The sequence below is a fragment of the Manduca sexta genome, chromosome 25, assembly GCF_014839805.1.
Source record: "Manduca sexta isolate Smith_Timp_Sample1 chromosome 25, JHU_Msex_v1.0, whole genome shotgun sequence".
In the NCBI taxonomy this organism is placed as follows: domain Eukaryota; kingdom Metazoa; phylum Arthropoda; class Insecta; order Lepidoptera; family Sphingidae; genus Manduca; species Manduca sexta.
The window spans coordinates 7,846,028-7,869,406 of NC_051139.1; the positions used below are offsets into that span (position 1 = coordinate 7,846,028).

The 23,379-nt window shown below is 34.4% G+C and overlaps 1 protein-coding gene across 1 annotated transcript in view; it reads left to right on the top strand.

Moving 5' to 3' along the window:
• LOC115446776 (lachesin) overlaps window positions 1-23,379 on the top strand; it is a 68,124-nt gene that overhangs the window by 3,399 nt on the left and 41,346 nt on the right. The window contains exon 2 of the mRNA XM_030173558.2: window positions 13,605-13,796. Within this exon, the coding sequence (XP_030029418.1) occupies window positions 13,715-13,796 (82 nt within the window). The 5' untranslated portion in view covers window positions 13,605-13,714. The remainder of the gene's footprint in view (window positions 1-13,604; window positions 13,797-23,379) is intronic.

Sequence of the window (23,379 nt, forward strand, 5' to 3'; positions counted from 1 at the left end):
AACATTCAAAGGAAGTCTTAAAAAACACTTAAAATTGTTATCTGTAGGGAACACAAGTGAACTTAATGCTACAGGGTATGAATATCATATAATTCTATAATTAAAAATATTTCCTGTATGAATTTAAAAAGGCTAATGTTTGCAGCTTAGGAATGGTAACAAAAGGAATATGGTTTTTGGATTTATTTTTTATTTACGGAAAAATGTACGATTTTGGTTTCCAAAACCGCAATGTATAGCTATAATATAAGTTTATGTATTTTGAAAAAAAATCTGCATATTTAACTATCTAATCGCCATAAATACAGGCCTTCCCATAATAAATAGTATGATCTGCATTTAAACTAAATTTTATTTTATAAACTAATCAATAATACCTATCGGAAATGTATCCCAGTATTTTAACTTAACAAAAATGGACTTTATTTCAATTCCTTTTTATTAAAAGTGACTATCTGGAAAAAAACTAAACCTCATTTAAAGGAATGTTTGACTCTACATTGTCTTTTAGCACTGCAGCGGTCTCTTTGAATGTTGGTCTTTAAGTCGGCCTTTCAGGCATGTTTATTGACATAGACCCGGCTCTTTGCGAAACAGAAAAAAAGTCAAAACAGAAAGTCCGACTTTCTAGAATATCACGCACCATAACGTAATGTTATTTTCAACACCGCATGCAAAAATTTTATCTATTTTGTATAAAGAATATAATATTGTATGAATGGGGAACTCTGCAATAGGCTGTAAGGGTATTTGTATCATTTTGATTAATATTTTTTACACAAATTTTACTTTTTAAATATTGAAATAGTACTTATAGGTTACGTGATCTAATATATCCCAACCTTATTCATTAATAAAAACAATGTTATAAATAAATATAATTTTTCACAGATTTTTTTTTATTATCTAAGTAATTTATATAATACAATATGTCGTAGGTAAATAAATTATTTATATCATCGGTCTTTATAATTTTGATCATTTTCAAGTTGAACTCTGTGGTTTTAATATGTGAATATTCCGTTTGTATAGTTTAATTTATGCCGAATTAATATTTAAGCATTCCTTAATCATACCGTTATTAGCTTCCGTATGGATATGATCTCAAAATTTAAGACAGAAAAATATTTTTATCAATTATTTTCCGGTGGCTTTACCTGCTGTATAGTTCGTTTTTCGCACAAAAGTTTGCTCATGACCTATAGGGACAATCTAGATTCCTAGTAGTAAAGAATTTTTAAAATCAGTGCAAATAGTTCTAGAGATTAGCATGTTTAATTAAAACTCGTCTGCTTTAATTTAGAACCATTCGCTACTGAATGGGTGGAGGTCTCAGAATTGTATACACTAACATTTATTTTTATCACCTATTTAGACTGTTTCTTAATCTTGGGTTCGTGGGAATTTCGCAATAGGTTCACAGTTCGTAAAAATAACGTAGTTTTACATAGTAAAATGCGTAATTATCACCTTTGCTGAATCCCATACCAAAATCTTGTGAGTTATGACTCAGTATCAAGTGTGAATACACAGATGGAATTCATTAACCCCACTGCGAAACTGACAGTTGCTTCAGTAACTTTATCAACTGTTTAGCTCATTGGAAACGGGTAAACAGTACAGTTAACAAGTGTACTACTATATTCCACTTTAGTCTACCAAATCTGTTTACATTGGTATAGTTAGTATTGTACTGTAATAATTTGCTATTCACTCAACCATATTCTCTATCTATTCAGCTGGCTTATGTTTCATAGTAGAGTCGTGTTTCATGGCAAGAAGTTAACAGCGTCTACGCGGAGCCTAAAATTAGCAAAACCATTTGATACTATAGGGTTAAACACAAATGAAAATCAAGTTAAAGTAGTTAAATTCCTAAAATGCGATATTTAACGTTTAACTAGTAAACGATTTCAAATACCGTGCAAGTATGACTTAAGAACTACAAGAAATGTTTTTCTCTACTAGAAAGTTTTAATGGTGACGACTTGAAGCTGTCTTATCTAGATGACTTACGACTTCGTATACCACAGATGATTTCATATTTAACTCACCTCAAACAGTTTCATTTGCCAAAGATAAATGCTATATTCCGTGAAAAATTCGAGCATTATATGTATGTGTCAGACATAGCCCAAACAGTGACGCTTAACGTTCATCAAAATTACCTCACAATATGACATCCAAGCCTATAAAACACGCAAAAATAAGCTCACAATATACATAATTTTAACCGCGGTAAAAACTAGAACACAACTCTAGGAAGTAATAAAAATTAATTAACCCTTAAACGGCGGTAAAGCTAATTTTTATCAGCAGGCCCTTATCTAAATAGTGTGAGAAACACAGTTTAAATGGATTTGTAGTCGCGAGTGAGGTCTGGCTTCCTGAACAGTGAGTAATTTAAAGACTGCTACACCGCTGATATCTGTGGGCGCGTCCATTACCCAACAACGGGGTACAAGTGTGCCATAAATTATAAGCGGGAATACTTATTCCCTGATTTATATTGAGCTGTAAATTGTGCATAATAAACGTGCAGCGACCGCGGGCCTGGCAACAGCAAAATCCATGAAAGAATGAACTAAAAATAGCTTTACATCGGTGAATAATACGCGCATAGCCCCGGTATATCACGACTGTATTCAGGCACGTAGAACATTTTTCACGCACGTCACCGGTTTAATAGGCGATGTTGGTGTAATAAAAATTACGGGCCCCACAGAGACCTAGATTTATCACATAGCCACCGACCAGTCTCGCTTTTACACGAGATGAATACGAGTTTTTAATTTATTAACTAACAATTTATCATATTCTAGTCAGCTCATTTTATATAATATTTTTCTTGTGCTGTGATCGCAGTTTAATTTCTGTCAAAGTAAGGCTTGAGAAATACTGTTCCTATTTTCTAAATATCAGGATATTATAATATAAAACTTAAGGTACCTTAAGCTCAGAACTTTAGCTCCGAAAGAATATAGAGACGCAACTATGATGCATCTACGATTCCTTGAGCTCATATTAATTCCTTCAAGAAATTATATTATTTATTTGTTATAAAATAATAATGCATTATCTTAAGTTCATCACATAATGTCAGGTTTTATTTTCATTTAGCTCCTACACGGAAAAATCCCTACGTATTTCTCATTATGAATAAAGTTAGACATTCAAAGTGAACATAAAGCATCTTTCGACGCTTATGTGAAAACTTTGTTATTATCTTTGAAACAACATATTATACATTCTTGTGATTGTAAATTAATAAGGCTTTTGTTCGTGTCAACATATTAAAAGCATGTCCCCATATTCTTTTTAAAAGTAATTATAATAACTCTAATTAATTATTACAATAATCATTAACCTAACAATTTAAACAGCACTTATTTTGGCCTCGACTGCATAGAAATATGTATACGGGATAAAAGTAGACGAATTACGTCTCCGAAAATTGTTCTACTTACCACAAAAACTTCAATCAAAATCAACTCAAAAGTTTAGTAGATTTTTTCGAGTAAATAAACATTTGGTTAGTTTCTGATGTGCAAAACCAACTAGAGGTACCAATAGAGTTGATTTTTGGACGAGTGTTCACAGCAATGTTTTCTGTGCAAGAACTGTTTTGTACACTGTAGTGGGTGTATTATATATTTTTAAACATAAATTCTAACATCTGAGTACGAAGAGCTAAGATACGAGCTCATTTGATGGTCATTTGCTGGTGGTAGGATAAGTATATTTTATATCCGCCCGGATAGCGACACACAGAATGTTAAAACCCGCCATAGTGTCCCACGTAAGTGTGTCGCGATCTCGGATCAGCCTATGTATATCTTGTTCCAACAGGCCGGCATAATTGTGTCGACTGTCGAGGGGTAATCATCTCTCGTTAGTCGACTTTCTATTGTTCCCCACTCCACGTACCATCGGGTGCAGTGGGGTCACTTTGTCATGCACGTATCAAAAAAAGATAATTTTTTTAGTCTCGATTGTGACACAGAAATTTTTTACTAAAATCACTAAATACTCCGAATCTGACCGAAAAGTTAAGATTAGAAACTATTACATCGGTCAATAAGTCCCGAGCCTAGGTAAGAAAAAAAATTTTTTTTTGACATAATTCGTTTTTATTCATCAAGATAGTCTCCTTCAAAAGTGATACAATCAATCCAGCCCATCTTTCAAATTTTTGGGCCAATTTTTTTTCCGGAAAGCATTTTTTTCAGTTTAGCAAACAGGTAATAGAAGCTGGGAGCCAAAACTAGAGAATATGGTGGGTGAGACCTCAACTCAAACTTTAATTCATGCAGTTTTGCCATTATGGCGACCGCTGTGTGACCCGACATTGTCTTGATGGAAAAGCACTTTTGACTTTTGCATTTGAGGCCGTTTTTTCGCGATTTTATGCTTCAGACGCACCAGTTATGCCATATAATATTCGCTATTGATCCTTTCTCCCTTCTAGAAGATAATCAATGAATATTATAACTTGCGCATGCCAAAACACGGAAGCCATAACCTTGCCAGCTGACATTTGTGTTTCTGGTCGCTTTGGACGCCTTTCATCGATTGCCGTCCATTCAATTGACTGCTGTTTTGACTCTGGAATGTAGTGGTGGATCCAGGTTTCGTCCGTTATCACATATTGCAAGAAAAAATCCGTTTTATTTCGCCTTAAAAGCTCCAAACGGCACTCTAAGGCTTCAACACGTTGATGCTTTTGGTCAACGGTGAGCAAACGCGGTACTCACTTTGAACAGAGCTTTCTCATAGACAAATGTTCTTGCAAAATGACAAATGCATTGCCTTTTGATATCTTTAGAATGTCAGCTATCTCCTGTAACATCACTTTACGATCTTCGAAAACGATTTTGTATACTTTTTATGTTATTTGGAATCACAACCTCATTTGGACGTCCTGAGCGTTCAACATCTTTGGTGTCTGTATGCCCACGTTTAAATTCAGCAAACCAACGTTTAACTGTTGCTTTTGATGGAGCAGGGTTCTCATAACATTTATCGAGCCAAACTTTTGTTTCAACGGTATTTTTTTCCATTGAAAACGATGTTTAAACAACACTCGAAATTCTTTTTCTTCCATTGTTTTAGACATACTCAAAGTAACATCACTAAAATCACTGTAACTTTTTTACAAATTGTTAAAAGTTTATGAAATTTTGACATGTGTTACATAGAGGTCAGTAATTTTTGAAAGTCGGTAGTATTTATCCGTAACAGCGCAATTTATATATTAGGCTCGGGACTTATTGACCGATGAGTTATATATTATTGGTATAAGACTTTTAATTCTATGTGTATATTAGGAAATGGCTCACCCCTTATCATAGTATGGAAAAGTCATCAAAACTCTATCAAACAAGTCCTCCACAGTAATCTATCTTTAAATGAATTTACGCATAAATGACAGTGTAATCACATGGGAAAATAATTAATATAAAAAAAAAAACTTGATATGTTAAAATTAATTATTCCATAAATATTTTACCGCCTCCGTCACAGTCCGGCTAAAATCAATAACCGGGCAATATGCGGCTATCATTTTAACATCTAGAATTTCGTACGCGGCTTATAGCTACCGGCTAGATATGGACTAAACCATGAGCGGTTAGCGTTTTTCATAAATAAATATGTGTTTATTGAGGACGTTTATTAATGAAACTTCTATAGGTGCTCGCATGACTATATAAATTACTCATAATGATGCCACAAACATAAAAATTTGCGTGTCAGATACGCACACGAAACCTCTTTAATATCCTTTTAGTTAGAACATCTATCAGAGACGGTTGATTACAATCAACAACAGTCACCAACTGCACAGAAAATAGTATCAACTTCTTAGTAATTAAGTATTTTATTTAGTCTAGTTAAAAAAACCTGTAGGACGATATCAGAAACATTAAAAATACCGGTGGCGTTTAATAAATAACTATGTTTCCCAGATGGTAAAGTAATGCACGTAGAATAAAAATCTGGCAGAGAAAAACTGCCAATTTCAGGAGTACATTGAATATGGCGTATGGCCAACATTTGTTTTCACGTGAAAGATTATTATTTTTGTTGCCATAGCTGTTACAGAAATGTATGGTGGTTGTAATTATTATATATAAAACTATTATTCTACTAATATCAGTTTACGGATTTGGAATTGTAATATAAATATGTCATATGACTCAATGAATTTAATTCTAATAAGCTACGGGTCAAACAACTCGCGCAAATCACTAAACCTCATTTCAGCATTACGCAAACATATTATTAAAAAAAAACACAACACATAATAAGGTAATAAACCTTGGCCTCCTAGTAATATACATACTTAGTAATATACTTTACATAATAATTACGATGATTTTTTCTGATAAATTTTAAAATATTCATGGTCATGCTCTAGCAGTTTTCCACTTGATCTGCACTAACTCTTAGACTTTTTCTCTTTATGTGTATTAACACATAAAGTGAAAAAAATATATTTCAAATATGTAATGTTTATATTAATAAACATTATTATATTAATAAACATTACATATTTGAAATATTTTTTTTATTAGCTTTAAAGATTCCCTATACAAAGTTCACGTCAAACACTAACAAAACTATATATCAACTTCTCCCAAATCCATCAATACGGATGTGCTCTACACTGGTTTTACATTGGAGTCATTTAAATGACGTTAGAGCCAAACATTTTACCGATGATACACTAGAGACTATCTCACATATAGACACTATTGTAAAGCCCATAGAGATTGACAGTGGTTCATATTTAAAAGGACATTCAGCATCTAACAAACTTGACAGTTTTGACTGAGACTTGAGTGATACGGAACATTAAACGAATGTCACAAAAACTAAGTTTTGTATAGACATCGCAGGAAATGAGTCGTCTCCATGAAACCTATGAACTAGTGAACGACCATTCACTAACGCCCGTCTTACTAAAGGCATTCCTTAAACCGTCGCAAGTAAACTTCTGATGTGTTTGCACATTACCAAAGATATTATACATATATTATATGCAATACATGGGCGCCGCCGAGTTTAGTTGTAGGGAGGTGCATCTTCACCTACGCACTATACAACTAATATCATTAAGATTTTTTTTCCAAATTCAAATCGTTCGGATTTTTGAAAATGCTTTATTATAATAAACCTCTGTGGTCGATAGTACCCATAGTTGCAGATGTATTTAGTGACTTATGTGTTTTGTGATTTATTTTTGGGCAAGTGTGTGCATGTGCACCTACTTGCACCCCCTCCCGGCGCCCAATATGTAAATGCGCAATATGTAATGAACTTATAAATCAATAGTCATACCACTTCACCAGAATTTCAGCTGATTGTCAATAGACCAAAAGGCGATCTGAAATTTAAATATATTTGTACAGTAGTGAACACGCTGTCAGTGAAACCGCGGGCGATGTTGCGTGTCGTATGACGAGCAAGTTTTTGCGCGACACGTTACACCCGCCATTCATTAGGCCCCCGATGCTGTCCGTGTCCGCATTAATTACAGGATGCCTCTGACGAATGACATGCAAATACTCCTAGGCCATAAAGGTATGTAAAGGTTTTTCGTTTGTTTTGTCCGGTCTGGGTATAGAAAGAGTTCAAAATGTCATTCAATATTCAAGAGTTTCTACGCTTTGAATGAATCACTAGAAGTTCTCTAATTCCTATTCACACGTCTACTTGCAAAAACTATTAAAATTACATGTTGGATTTAGGAATTTTTGGCTCTAAGGAATGTATTCGCCTATTCCTAATACTATTTATTTTCTTGTTACCATTCGTGATGATTCTAACCCCCTTATTCATAAACGTTTTTTATCTAAGGACGGAGTAAAGCTGTGATAACAAGCCTGTTTCTCAGTGCCCAACGGCACTGAGAAATAGACATAGGGCCGTTGTGATTGGTTATTATTGTTGTATTTCAATATTAGCCTATCACAACGGCCCTACGTCTACGCACTGCGAAGACTGCCATGCCGTCAGCACTGAGAAACAGACTTGTTATCACAGCCTTACTCGGTCGTTAGATAAAAAACGTTTATGAATAAGGGGGTATGTATCTAATAAATACGCATAAGCTTGAAGTCAGCGTGGAAATTGAACTGATCATATGCACTGTTCGGACACGACATTGTCCTCCTAAGTACTGTTTTTTGACGTGTACAACTTGTATTACTAAACTTGTAGTACTAAAGTGAAGACTTCCAAAACGAAATACTTATTACAAACATAGACAAGCGTAAAAACTATAGGCATCATTCGTACAAACCTTTTGCCAACAACAACAATTTAGCTTATGTGTATACGGCTTAACCCATTACTTTTGAAATAAAACCGGACAAGTGCGAGTTGCACTCGCATTCTGTAAAACCTTGTAAATAAAGTATCTAAGTATCATTTATTGCACGAATAGCAAAAAATAAGTTTGTAATAGTAAATCCGTTATTTGTTATAAAAATACATATACGGTTTCAAAATTTTTCCTTCATTGTGTTGCAAAACATTGCATCTTTCGAAATTTCATGATTCCAGGTCAACGATAAATACCCTATAGTTTTTGCTTCCCTTGTAAAATCACAAAATATGTGACATAAATGGTCATATCCTTTAATCGCGTTGAGTTACCAATGTGATTTTCTCACAGCTGAAACAAGCCGTAGATCCGAGTATTTATTACATTCCAACATGGAACCGCGTTCCTGAGATAAAAGATCTTGACAAAGGCAGATGGACAACAAAGTGATCCTAGGTTTCTTTTGGAGCATGGAATCCTAAAAATTACAATCTTTCGCTTATTGTATGTAATAAACAGAGGCCACGATCTGTTGTACTAATCACTAACATCTAGTGCTGAATCAGGGACCACGACCGCACTGCCCGCGGCCTGATTACGCTTGGTTTATAATTGCCGCTCTTACAAATGAGCCTGAACTGCCTATTCGACGAAATGTTTTCACTCGATCATTCATTAATTTGAGTATATTGTGCAATCCCTGACATTTTCCTGATTAATCTGAAATTACAACATTTCGCTTATGATTTTAATTTATTTCGCACTACTGTTCGCATTGGACACTTTGTTTCATTTGTTATGTTTCCTTTGTGTGTTTTACCATATTATTTTGATCAAAATTTAATATCCATTTATATTAGAATTTAAAACTAGAGTAATGACGTTATACTTAACAGATATAAGGGAAACTATAGTATTTTAGTATCGTTCCTAAACTTTAAATTGGCAGTATTTATATCTACTAATATATAACTCAAGAGTTTGTTTGTTTGAACGCGCTAATTTAAGGAAATACTAAAACAATTTTTAATATGTGGTCATTAATACGAAGTTACTTTACTCCTGAGTCCTGGTACTTTTTATTCTGGAAAAAAAATTCCAGGCGTGTGGATCCACAGGCAAATCCTAGTGTTTGATAAAATTTAATGCTTTTAAGGCACTTATAATTTTTTTACCTTAAAGATATTAACATTGGGGGATATGGCCTTGTCACTATGCTTGGCAGGCGGGTTGGTAACCGCAGTAGCTGAAATGTTTCTACTGTAGATGCTGCTGTCCGCTAATGGCACGGGAATTTCAGGCACTTATTTATTTAATTATTTAGGATTACTTACAGTTATAACAATTTTACAAAACTATAAAACATACACGCTGTTTTAAAATAAGTAGCACAACAATTAAAAGTAAACACAGAATACAAAAAATACAGACATAAAGAAAAATCAAGGATAAAAACGGACAGTGCGATTTGATTCCCGGAAACCTGACCAACACGACAACATATTCGTGGTTACACCGCCACATGACGGCCGTCAGAGCCTCAACCGTTAGCCAACAAGGTTTACTACGTGCAGGGAAGGTTGGCAATTAGGGACTTGGGGTGTTATATAATATTTAGTTACAGCATATTTAATCAAGAAAACTTGTCTTTCTTCAAGAAAGCGCAGCGTTGGACGTCCACCCAAGAAGTGGACAGATGACCTCGTAAAAGTTGCAGGAGATCGCTGGATGCGGGCCACTTCCAATAGGTCAATCTGGAAATCTTTGAGGGAAGCTCATATTCAGCAGTGGACATTCTGCGGCTGATAATGATGATGATATTTAATCAGTTGATTAAATCTACAAGGTGGACGGACGACCTGGCTAAGGTTGCAGAAAGTCGCTGAATGCGGGCCGCTTCCAACAGGTCGACGTGGAGATTCTTGGGGGACGCCTATGTTCAGCGTAATTACGCTTCCATCAAATAAGACAAAATACTGCAACAATACTCAACGATTTATAGTCACATTAATACAGAGTCGTGGTCGGTTGATATAGGACGGCTGGCGCGGTGACCCTTTTATTCAGTTTTAATCTTGTAGATTGTCGGTAAATGTTTACGATTAAAAGTGTACATTTAAATTAAAATGAAACTGTTATTTCAGAAGTAACGAATATGCTACGGGGAGCAGCAAACTTTAATCTACAGTTGATGTATTAGAAATGGTTCTGTTATGAGTTTTCTTTTGAATTAATATTTAAATGGTTAATACGTTTCATTGTATTAAGGGATATGAAGGAAAATATTAACTGCAGTGTTTTTCTTTCTGCCTGTAACAAAGGTATTTGTACATAATAAGTGGTATACTAATATTTACTATTTTTGAAGAAAAAATCATTAATTTAAGAATCAAGATAAGACATCAAACAGGGATGACTTTAAAAATCCGGGATAATTTATGAATCTATAATATATTAATCCATAGATATGCCAGCCTACACGAGACCAACGTGATGGTCAAATGCCTAACCTAAACCCTCTCACTAGTAGTAGATACCCGTGCCCAACTGTATCAATAAAGAATACAGGGCCGATATTTTTAGTTATATTTTAAATAACTATTGAATTATCCTTTTTACTGGTCGTAAGTGGTCCGTATGCGAGGGGCCGTCTGGTTTGGTAACATCCCAATGTATATTTCTATAGCCAAGCAGCAGTGGGCATGTACTGTTGTGTTCCTGTTTAAAGGAAATTGTAGCCAGCATACTGGGCATTATGAGACTCTACATATTTCTCAGAATGAGGAGCGCAGTGGAGTGCCACGCAGTACTTTGTAATCCAAAGTTATGTCTAATATGGCTACTGTTTATGGGTATGTTTACAGCTCACTGGCATACTCATGTCGTCATTCAAATGGAAAAAACACCTCAACATATTCCATTACTTACCCGTAAACCATTTTATTTAAAAGGACAAATAAAAGCGAAACGTTACCATACCACGTAAATTCGCATACAAAAGCCAGTCATGGAAAACAATCTTAAAAAGTTCACGACACAAAAACTATTTCTAGCAGTCGCAAATTGAAATAATTCAACCAGTCCCGGCGCATAACTTTAAACCTTTACTTATGAATGCACACAATGATCTAGTATATACGCCGCCACGTATAGTCTGTTAGTAATATATTGTACTTATTCCGGGTCTTTTATTGTAATTTAAAATTCAGCAAATTTGTTTCTTTTGTAACTTAGTCGGATATTGGATAGCCAGATTTAGTGTGCAGATTGATTTTGTGTGACAAAGATAGCTGATGTTAAATAAAATAGTTTATAATATTATCATCAAATTACTAAATTGAGTAAAAATCCATTAAAGATATACAGTAGTATATATAGCAGTCAATAGGGACATTAATACTAAAGAAGGTATGTACAACCATTGAGCCTAATGCACTTGACAACGACCAGATTTCATCATAAATTTGCAAATACACATCTAGCCTATATACTTAAATAAATTTTATTTGTCAGCATCAAGGCATTTAGACAACACTAGCTTTTGCTCGCAGCTACGCCCGCATGATTAAGTTTTCCGGGATAAAAGTCCCACTATATATCTTCCCGGGATATTCAATAACCTTCCCAGGGTCTTCAACTATTTCCATACCAAATTTCATAAAAATCTGTTCAAAGCATTTCGAGAAAATCGATAACATACAGACAGACAGAAAAGGGGACTTTGTTTTGTAATATGTATCATTGTATATACAGATAGTGTAAGGGCAAACACGCCAACATTTGTGGCCAACTAACTACCCACAATTGTGCATGCATATAGCCGGAAAGGAAACGCATAATGCGGTGCCGGCATTAATTACAACTTCCGATGGCGATCACGTTGTTATCGCACCTTCATGCGAATACCGCTTTGCGTTTGGGAACAATTTGTCATTGCCAACCAACACATTAGCTATGCGTGTAGTTCTTAAACAAAATACACTATATTTTTTTGCTGGCTTTAGTTACCATTACATTGTGTGAAGTTAAGAAATTAGATTTAATTTAGCAAGTCGTGATGAATTAATGCTAAAAGTATAAGAAAGTGCATTCAGTCACAAAAGTACCTAAGTTTACAAATTAAAAACTTAAAAATGCTTCTATACATTAACTATAATCGAAATATTATTTCCTTATCTAAAATAACGTTAACCTTGTTTGATTTTAGTGAAGAATAAACTATTATTAATGAGGATACCAAAGTTTGAGGACGATTTGAAATTTTGAAATTGTTTTGCTGCTTTTGAGAGAAATGAATTGGGATTCTCAAATATACTTTTTGTGTAGCTTGGAACAGAAAACTAAAATACATGGTTTCGATGCTAAATTCCAAAATAGTAATATTTATTACTTAACCGTCTCCGAATATAAGTGTACTACCAAAATGAACGAGTAACACAGCTCCATTGTAATGATAATATAGATACATAAATAAGTAGATGTTCCATCAAAAAACGCGGAAAAGGAACCCTTATCGCATCTCTATACATAAAAATTTCCATTAGCCAAAATGGAACCACATCGAATGAATGCACATCGCATTTCACAACAGAAAAGACTAAAAGATATTCACAAACTAGAACCGCGTTCTATTATTAGATTGCACGTTCTTGTTTTATTATATCAAGACATACTCTGTGCATATAACTAGAATTAATATCCATATTTCCTTTAACTGAAAACACATATTGCAAAAATAGAAAGCAAAGCTCAATGCCGCTCCGCGCGTGGCCACTATATTACAAAATGTATGGTAATATATACTTTCAGATTCTCTCTTTTGGCATCGTTAAAACATTTTTTCATTTCACTCAGAGCTGATGCTAATGTGGATAACATAAAGCTTACTTTAATTTGTAACGCTTTAGGCATACTGTTTATGCTGCTTGGAGCGAATCTTTGATATCAAATTCTTTTAGAACAGACCGCACGTAGCCGCCTCCACATTCGCTCATATTTTAGATAACGTTCGACTGTTACTGTGGAGCAAGTGAATCGTGAATAAAAATATGAATTATTTCGCTTTTTTACGAAATTTATGCCAATGTGCTAAAATGAATTATCTTTATACATTCATAGCCTTTTAATTACTTAAGACATCAACATTAGATCAGTCAATAATAATATTGGAAGAATAATAATCAGTACGTAACTAAAAATGGTCTGATTTATAATATAAAAATTTGTTTACCTAAAAACGTATTTCCTCATACTAATGTTACGTTCCCACCCACAGATCCCATGAGGTTCGATGTTGAAGAAAGTGTAAGGATGAGGAAACTAGGCGACGTCGGGCAGTTGAGGACTGGCAGACGGCAGCACCGTGCAGTTACGCGTTGAACCAACATGGCGGCCGGCGCGCACGCAAAAATCGGCGGACCCCTCGCGCGCCTTCTAGTTCTGGCCGTATTACACGTCAATTTTGTTGGTAAGTATATTGTGTATAGCAATCCCAAATTTTAATATCTCCTTACCTCACAATAATTCGCTACGTATGGCTCATAAAAGATATGCCTGTCTAGAGAAACTGAACGAAAAGTATCTTATTCATGTTAGCTTTATCTGCGACCTTGATTCGATCCATCAATTATTATAATTGGAGGTTACAAAAAACGTTACTCTTCACTCAACCACAGTAAAGTATTTTTATTCAATCTATATTCTTAAGCACTAACAATGATTCAACACTAGAAATCCTAACATACCTTACCGACCTCAATAAAAATGCCTTCGTAAAGAATTCCCCCCACAACACGAGGAATGATTCTACGCCACAACTAGAGAGATGCCGAGGCAACCCACATTTCAACCGGTTACCTTAAAAATCGCTTTGGAAACTGCAGGCAAATTGTTTATTTGTACAGGTTTAATTATAAAATGCTTCTCTTTGTTTCTGAATAGGTTTTCACAATTACACGGCCCGTCGCAGAAAACGGATGTTCCTCCCGCTACGAACGCGCCGCCGCATACACTTTTTGTGTTTTAACTCCATTATTGTTCTTAACAATTGTTGAAATTTTCGAGTAAGGCAAAATTCTCAAGGACTTTTTCTTTGTGGATTTATTTGATGAAACATTCGTCAGGATATCACTTGTGTGGTTTTTCGATTCAAAAATAATTTCATGATGAAAATAATACACAATTTTTCAATTCTAAATACTATGTCTCTATTGTCTTTCTTAAGTTTATGAAATTCAATAGTTAAGGTGTAATTTGAAAGTTATTTTACAATGTAGGTAGGAATTGATTTTGGAAGAGTTTAAATTATCTATCGAATCATCAAAAAATGCTGGTGGTTTCTTTAATATTGTTCACACAAAACAATTATAGTACATCTATGTCATCAGATAAAGTAAATTGAGGTAGGATGTTTATCTAGGACGCTGTAGGGTCTATCAAAGGCTAAAGTCAGCATAAGGATGACCACATTCTAACGAAACCGCAAGATATATACATACAAAGTTATTTCTATAGATGTTGAATTTTAAGTGTTCTATAGAGAATAAAATTTAAAATATGTACAATCTAAAGTATTATCACGGTTGGAATTTCAATTTAAACGACAAAAAAATGTCAAAATAAAACAGCATCTTTACAATTCAAATCTATCAACCGCATCAACTTCTTAGCATGCCAATTAGCCAAATGCCATTTCAAAAAGTAAATACCGTCCATATTTCTATAAACGAGTACAATTTTAATGATCGCAGCCCCTCATGCGGTGCCTTACATGTTGTCGCACATTTACGACAGTTGTGCTCGGTCTGTGTCCACAGCGGCTTTGTTTCGCACTCGCTCTCATTTCACAAAGTGCAAGCTTTCACAGCGTTTGCGTGAATCGCGTTTCATGACACCCACCTATTACGTACTACTTTGTACAAAACTACTCCAAATTAGCTCAGTTCTTAGTCTGTGTTAAGACTTAATATAAGAATGTACATAACAAAAATCTATAAACGTTTAAGGTACACGTCAAAGGAAATCGATGAAAATGTAAAAAGTGAAGTAGGAAACCCTTTTAGTTCAAAGAGTCGGCATCCGCTTTGAAAACGGACAGGATCAAAATATCACCGCGTAACAGAACACGCAATGTTGTCTGGGATTCTTAATGCGGGTTTTTATATGTAGGGCGATATATTCTAATGGTTAGTTATTTGAATGGATCAGAGTATCTAGCACTTGACTAACGCAGTACCAATAAAGAATTTATTATGAATTTCCAATATAACATAAATAACGTACATTTTAATTTATTTATCCTTCATGCAACCGCGTACGTTTTTGTCTTACCCTCAGATAACTTAATTGACCGTTTACTAACCTATGTAATAACCAATATGTAGATTTCACACGTTTACCTTTAATCAATTAAAGGGAGGTTCGATCTGCTCTGCCTATCATCATACAACTCATCTCATAATCACTACTATTAAATGCTATGGAATAGACATAAACACATGTCTGAACCACGCCAACTGACTTAGGTCAGCGGCCCGCCTCTGGAATCCAAGAGCAAGGAGTAGAATTAATCTAAAATTTTCACTTGCCACCTTATCTCCCGTCGTATTGTCGTTTTATTGTGCCTGCCCTGGAACCATTAGCGAAAATGTCACAGTGAAGGCATTGTAATCGCGCACCCGCGGCTCGCCCGCACAATGATGCGGCCGTTCGACCCCACCCGTGTTCACCCAGCTTTTACCTTTACGCTATGATACAAATTTCGGTTTGTATAATAAATGAGCATGCTCTAACTCGGCATAATTCACGAATAGAACTGTGTCTTGGTACATGCAACTGTAAGTCTATTTGGATTCCGACGAAGTAGCGCGCCATCAACGCCCGGTATCCGAAAAGCTTGCGCTTGAAATGTCTGAATGAGTAAACACTTTCACGAATTGTGTCGTCTACATTTCACCTCCTGGTTACTTCGTAGGGAGTTAGCAAATCTCACGCGGAGATTCCCGTCACGTTGCGAACGAGTGGCCGACAAAGGAAAGAGGGCTTGCATACCTTATTACAACCTTTTTGCGAAATCCCTACTTATGTGAAACACGGCACACTCAGAGGGCTACTCGGAATGACAAATACGTGTTAACATAAAATGATGAAAAATCATTTTATGTCTTCATTACTTTATACATTTTGTGAAGATAGAAGCGGAGTAATTTAATTATCTTAAAACAATCTGATACTCTGCCCCAATTTGTAGCAAAAAGGCAATGTAAAAAATATGCCGCCATTAATTTGGGTCATTAAGGTTTATAATATTTTTTTAGTAATTTTCCGCATCGGAATGTCACCGCGGCTGTCCTTGCAATTAATCAGCGAGTCAATGAGCCGTTTTGTTTGGACACCGCCGATGAATAATCCTTCCCTAGCGATTTAGTGACAGGCGGGAAAACCGTGAAATTCATATTTGGCGCATAATATTTAGCATAGAGGCAAGCAAAATATGCATTTTTATTATTGTGAATTGCACTCAAAGAATTACTTAAACGACGCTACAGCAAAAAGAAAATGTGAAGTAAAAAAGCGAAAGACCAGCTTATATTTATTGCCGTTATCTTATTTGCATGCAATTCGGTGTATTGCTGTCTCCACCACCGACAGCAGCTTCCAACTTGTTTATAGAATATTTACTCATAAACATGCAGATTTCGGATGAGGCGCGTTTTTATGTTAGGTCGGGGGAACGGCGAGCTGTTTTATTTATTACCCTCTTGACTTGGCGCGTCACGATTGTCAATGCTGTCGAAATGAGATATGCCTTCGCCCCTATTTCTGAGTTGAGTGGGTGAAAGTGCGGTGAAGGCTTGAACTTGTCACACCGCTAGATAAAATTTGAGGTGGAAAATTATAAAAAAAAACTTGTTAATAATATAATCAACAAGCCATTCGCCTAAAAGAAAGCTACAAGTCGCCTATAGACAGTAGTAGAACATTGCAGTACCTACCCAGCCTCTTGTATCTGAGAGACCTGGCTAAATAATATTATGGTGGTGTACATATACCTTAACTGAACGAGACAAAAAAATCGCATATGGTAATACTAGTGGACTGTATCTAATTTCAACGCTACATAAAGGGGAGAATACAATAAATAAAAGTCACACGCATACGGAATATCTCAAGTGGCTATTTTTCATGCCAAGATTAACATAACAATATGCAATGTCCATAAGTATGATCAATATTTATGTTAAATATGTATGATCAATATTTATGTTAAACTAGCTTTTGCTCGCGGCTTTGCCCGCGTGAAGGAGTTTTGCGGGATAAAAGTCCCGCTATATATTTTCCAAGGATAGTAGCCTATAACCTTCCCAAGGTCTTATACTATCTCCTTACCAAATTTTGCTTTCTTATACCATGTCTTATGTCACATAATATAAATAAATATATAAAAAGAATCCTATGTCCGTCTCCCGGTTCTAAGCTACCTCTCCACCAATTTTCAGCCAAATCGGTTCATCCGTTCTTGAGTTATAAATAGTGTAACTAACACGACTTTCTTTTATATATATATAGATATAATACACATCCGTATAACTGTCACTATATTAAACAAAAAATATTTTTATAGTAACTATCTTATTATAAAACACAAATCTTTATTTTTTATGAGAAGAAAAAAGAAAGCATCAAACGACTAGAAAAGTTTTCAATAGAAATATTAACACATTAATAAAAAATGATAAACATTTTATAAAACAAAACGAATAAGACCACTGTTTTAATTCTAACTCAAAGTAACTAGCACATTAAGAACGTTGGGAGCAACTAACGAAGTGACTTTTACAATAAAATAAACTTCCAATGAAGCTTCAAGGTAGCCTAATACACGTTCCTAGCCGAACTCCCCTAGTGACACGTTACGGATGAGAGTCGGTAATTAAAAACGTGACCGTCGTCACTTGTCCTCTAAACACTCATAAGGGTATTATCTACCCGACACCCTCTCCCCATAAGCTTTGTTTATCTATTAAAACAAAACTTCAATGTTTCATCTCTAATTCTATGTATTATTTTATTATATGTATCGCTTTTATAATAGAGAATATGACTAGTTTATGCGATGTTAAATTGTTATGTGTAAGAGCGCAGTAAGGGCCGTTCTTAGACTTATAAATATCGTCTAGGGGGCTGTTTTATTAACTATTTGTTTGTCAGTCGTAAAAAGCCCCTAAGCTATATATATTTTTTCTATTACATAAGATATAATCTCGCTATAGACTGTGCAAAGAAAAGCCGCACTAAAATTAATTAAAAGATTTTTCGCCGGTGTACACTAAGCTTTGTCTAACTTGCCACAGCTATTTTACGCATCAAACTTTCTGTTGACGAAATTTATTCATGACGTGATCCCTTGTAAATACATTTGGGAGTTTATTGTCGTAATGAATTTGATATGGCTTATGAAAATAGGCTTATCTTCCCTATCCGCTATACCGTAAGTTCATTTTTAAATTAGATGTTATGTACAAATTCAGTTATAGCAAATCTGATAGACTGTGCGTCACAAGGTTAGGAATCAAAAATAAATGAGTATTGACGCGGTTTTGGCCGGATATTATAGAAATATTTTTGTTCAAAATATGGTAAATTTTTCACCGTATCATTCTTCTTTTTACCTTCAAAGTATCTGTCTGTTTATGAAACTCTAGTTTCTGAGCCTTCAAATTAGCACTTAAAAATAATGTAGCTTCCTATTAGTGAAAATATTTTCAAAATCGGTTCAGTAGTTCATGAGATTAGCGCGTTCACACGAACAAACAAACTCTTTAACTTTGTATTTAATATAGATTTCATGTCAAAGTTAATGTGTTCATTTTATGCAAAACAATATTAATATACTTATTAGACTGATCACCACATAGTATGTTATGTTATCTAGTGTAAAGTCAACAACATAATTATTTAAAGGCAATCTATACATACTTCCTTTACAAGCGAATTGCAAATCGCAACAAATTTCCTTTGTGAACAACTATTCGCAACGCGGCTGCATTCCGCGATCAAATTGAACTTACAAATTGCCCGTAATTAATTTTATTTGTACTAAAACACTTAGTTACAACCGCCCATAGTAATAATAAAACAATTTTCGTCGTCTATTACTTTTACCGTCGTCTAAATTTCACCGTCCGCAAAATTTAAATTTAAAATATAAATTCGATTTATGTTCGGAAATATTTCGCCGTAGATTGATAATAAATAAAACCACTTAAAAAGTTTTAATATGTGGAAAGAAATTTATTCACGGCGAACATGTCCTATCAAAATATCTCGGGCCACACGTTATGTCGGCACATTCTTCTCCTAAATTGAAATTCTCGAACAGTCTCCCTTCGCAAGTGGGACGGGGTCAGAGCCAAAAGACAAATACTTTGAATGTTCGATTAATGTGATCAAATATCATTTTTCTTTGAGAGGAATATCATTCACCACCTTGTCTATGATGTTTTGTTCTTATAATATTTTTATCAGCGATAATTTCTTTTGTAAATTGATGATATATACTACAACACTTATAATTTTCAACATCCGTATATTTTCGTAAATGGCCAATGGCGTGACTATTCATTTAATATTTTTTATATTTCGAATGTTTTTTAAATAGATTCTAGAAATATTCTTTTTGTGAAACCATTCATTCACTCAACGTTCAATATAAAGGAAATAAAGTAAAAATCTATTCACTGTTGAAATCGGCGGGTGCTATCAAAATGCACCTTTAGAGCTTTCAAAGAGTCGTCTACCAGACCGCATCAAAGGATGTGTTCAAATGAAACAAGCCGTACGTTCCCACTCAGATCAATGTACAAGGGTAAGAGAGCTCTTCTTTCGTATACTATCATGGACACTTGGCGCAAAACTCATCCTTTCTTATCCTATAGGGCGTTTTATCAAGCACTCTCTGTACAAACGGACGCTTTGTTGAAATAAAATAAGACGCAACACGTTAAGCTTTAAATACAACATTGGAATGGATTTAGGTTTCCTTCACGCATACGAGAATAATCCTATTGTGTCTATGGTGTTTTGTTTTTAAAGTATATTTACAAATCTTTAATAAAGTTTCCAAATGTAAAGATGGCTGTTTGGATTTTTAATTTACAGTTTCAAAATAATAGGTGTTTACAATGTAATACTATATGTTCGTCTCATATTAATAAAATTAAAATACCGTAATAAAATATCCAAGGAAGTTATGGTGGACACTGTTAAATAAAACAATTCCGTTGTCCACATATCGTGAAAGGCAAAGAATAACTCGCATCACAGTCGTTTTATCTTCACTATAAATCTTAAGTAATTCATGCAAAAGAACTCAAATTGCACAATTCCACCCTCTATCGTACTTCAACATTCTTATCTGATTTCGACCGGGACTATAAAACAGGACAACACTAAATTATAGTTCGCGCATACATTAAAAGTTGAAAAATTGAGAGGAGAATTTTTGAATCGGAATAAATTTGCGTCCGCTTGTTTATTCGGCAAAGGAAATAATCGTGGAATAAAGATGAAGCAATAATTTAGCTTAGTCATGCATTGTATTTCCGCTCATTATGTGTATATTTATTTAATTTACAGCGGCTGGGGGCCGCCGATAAGCTGTCGAGCGTGCGCGGCGTCGACTTCGCTCGCTGAATAACAATGCCCTACTCCGAAACGCTACTTTTGCATATTGAAAAAATTTAGTTAATGACGTTACGTACGCGTTGTATACAGGTGCAGGGTTGTGGTTATATTAGAGCATTGAAAGTTTTTAAATATTCAATATTTTTCCTAGGTTCGTTCAATAACAAGTGTAAGACTGTATTTAGTTAAAAGGCCGTCAATATGACATATTAATGTTATTTTTCAGTGAAAATATTTGAAGCAAGGTGCAAAGTATTCTAAACGTCAGTAGAAAATTATAGTATAAAAAACCGCGATAAAATTTAGAAAATTATTTTATTTTAATGTCTAACATTCGCGTAAACATAAGAAATCCTTATAAGTAAAGTAAATTATTTTGCATAAAAACCATACAGAACAATAGATGTCTTACTAATTAGGTACAATTTTGTTTGAGCGTAACCTACACACAAAAGATATTAACACTTAAAAAGCCCACTGATAACATAAGATACCAAGTCTTAAACTGAAAACAATAATAGTACTGGGGCATACTGTTTCTTATAATTAATGAGTGACCTAACAACCATCCAATTAGTAATCTATATATATTTTAATAATTACAATAAACCAATATTTCGAAACCATTAAACATTTCGAAAACAAACTTAATTTCTATCGCCACAAATGTCGTATCAATTTTCCAAACGGTATCTATTGGAATTGTGTAAACCCGTGTACAGCATGTAAGTTAACCCACGTCAGGGGAAGCGCAAAGTGCTCCGATAACCGGCGAAACCGCGGCCTATCGCTTTTTGATAGCATCACTTTGCCCAACTTGCCATCTGGCGGCCATTAGGTTCGGGATATTGAAAAAGTGAGCCACGCCGATCACCACATGTATGTACCTACATTATTGATCTATAAAGCATTTTTTTTATCTCTGGTTTGCGGTTAAACACATATTGATGTATCGCGTTATTATTGAGCAGTGATTTCCGTGATTTACATTATTAATAATTTTCATTGTTGATTGATATTCGATATCTATTAACTATTAAAATTTTCTGGAAGTCTTGAAGTTTTGGAGTCTGGAATTTATGCCTGTTATGGCGATAGGCTCGTCCCCCTATCACATCATGGGACGGAATATACAGGCGAAAAGTAGGTGATCTGGTTACGCCACAGCCTTAGCCTTCGAGGATAAAGACGTGATGTGAGTTTTAAAATCTTCTAGAAGATTTAAACTAATTAAACCCCATTTATTTATTCATCTAATAAATGTAATTAATAGAAAATACATCTAATATAATTTGTACAGTGGTCTAAAATCGTGTTACATTTAACCTAATGCTATTACTGTCTCCGCTGAAGCACGAGGTTTTCTAAACGTTAGGAACGAATGAGTTGCCACTAATCCAATAAAAGTTAGCAAATTAGTTTTTTATCGACCAATACGTAGGCACTTTCGATAAGTGGTTTGCAGACACGGGTCACGTAGAACAATCCCGAGTTCGAATCACGATTACTGTTCAGATCTGTTAAAGAATTTTATATTGTCACCTTACAATATCTGACCGTCTGGCATTATACAGATTTTATTTTAAAAAAATATTCTTAGAAATGGAGGCCTATGTCAAACAATGGAATAGTAAATTATACGGGACTGATGTTATATTTATGTCTAGTTTGTAAAATTAATTAATTTAGTGTTGTAATACTAGTAGTTGAAAGATATATACCTACTGGCAAAAATAATAATGCGATCATAATTTTACAAATTCCAATGCAAAGGCGTAATTTAAATTTTCTGGCGTTAATAGGGTTTAAAAAGATTATTTTTCGAGATTTGTTCACGGCTCCGTCAGCGTTATAGAGTTTTTCTGGAATAAATAGTGGCCTATCTCCTTCCCTGGGTCTCAAACTATCTACACACAATCGAATTCCGTTTGGTAGTTTTTTTAATTTATCGCCTTCAGACAGTCAGACAGACGTGGCGAGGATTTTTTTTGTAATATGTAAAGATTTAGTGACTATGCATCGCAGAGTACAATCGGTAAAACCGATTCGTAGTCTTAGTAAAAAAAATTACGAATAAATTATTTTCGCACCGCAGGCTGATAATATATTTTTTTTCGTTTTTTTACCTAAAAAAAATAATAACGTAGAACTAAATTCAAAAAGAAATATGAAAAAGATTATAATTATTTAAATGGCATACATAAAAAAGTGTTTTGAAACAATCATTTAAACTACTATGTTTAAGTTTATATTATATAAATACTAATTATAATATAAGTAATGTAAAACTTAATATTTCTGAAGAGTGTTTAAATATTTCTTACTAAATTACTCTTAACTCGATTTGCATAAATCTAAGTTTCGAT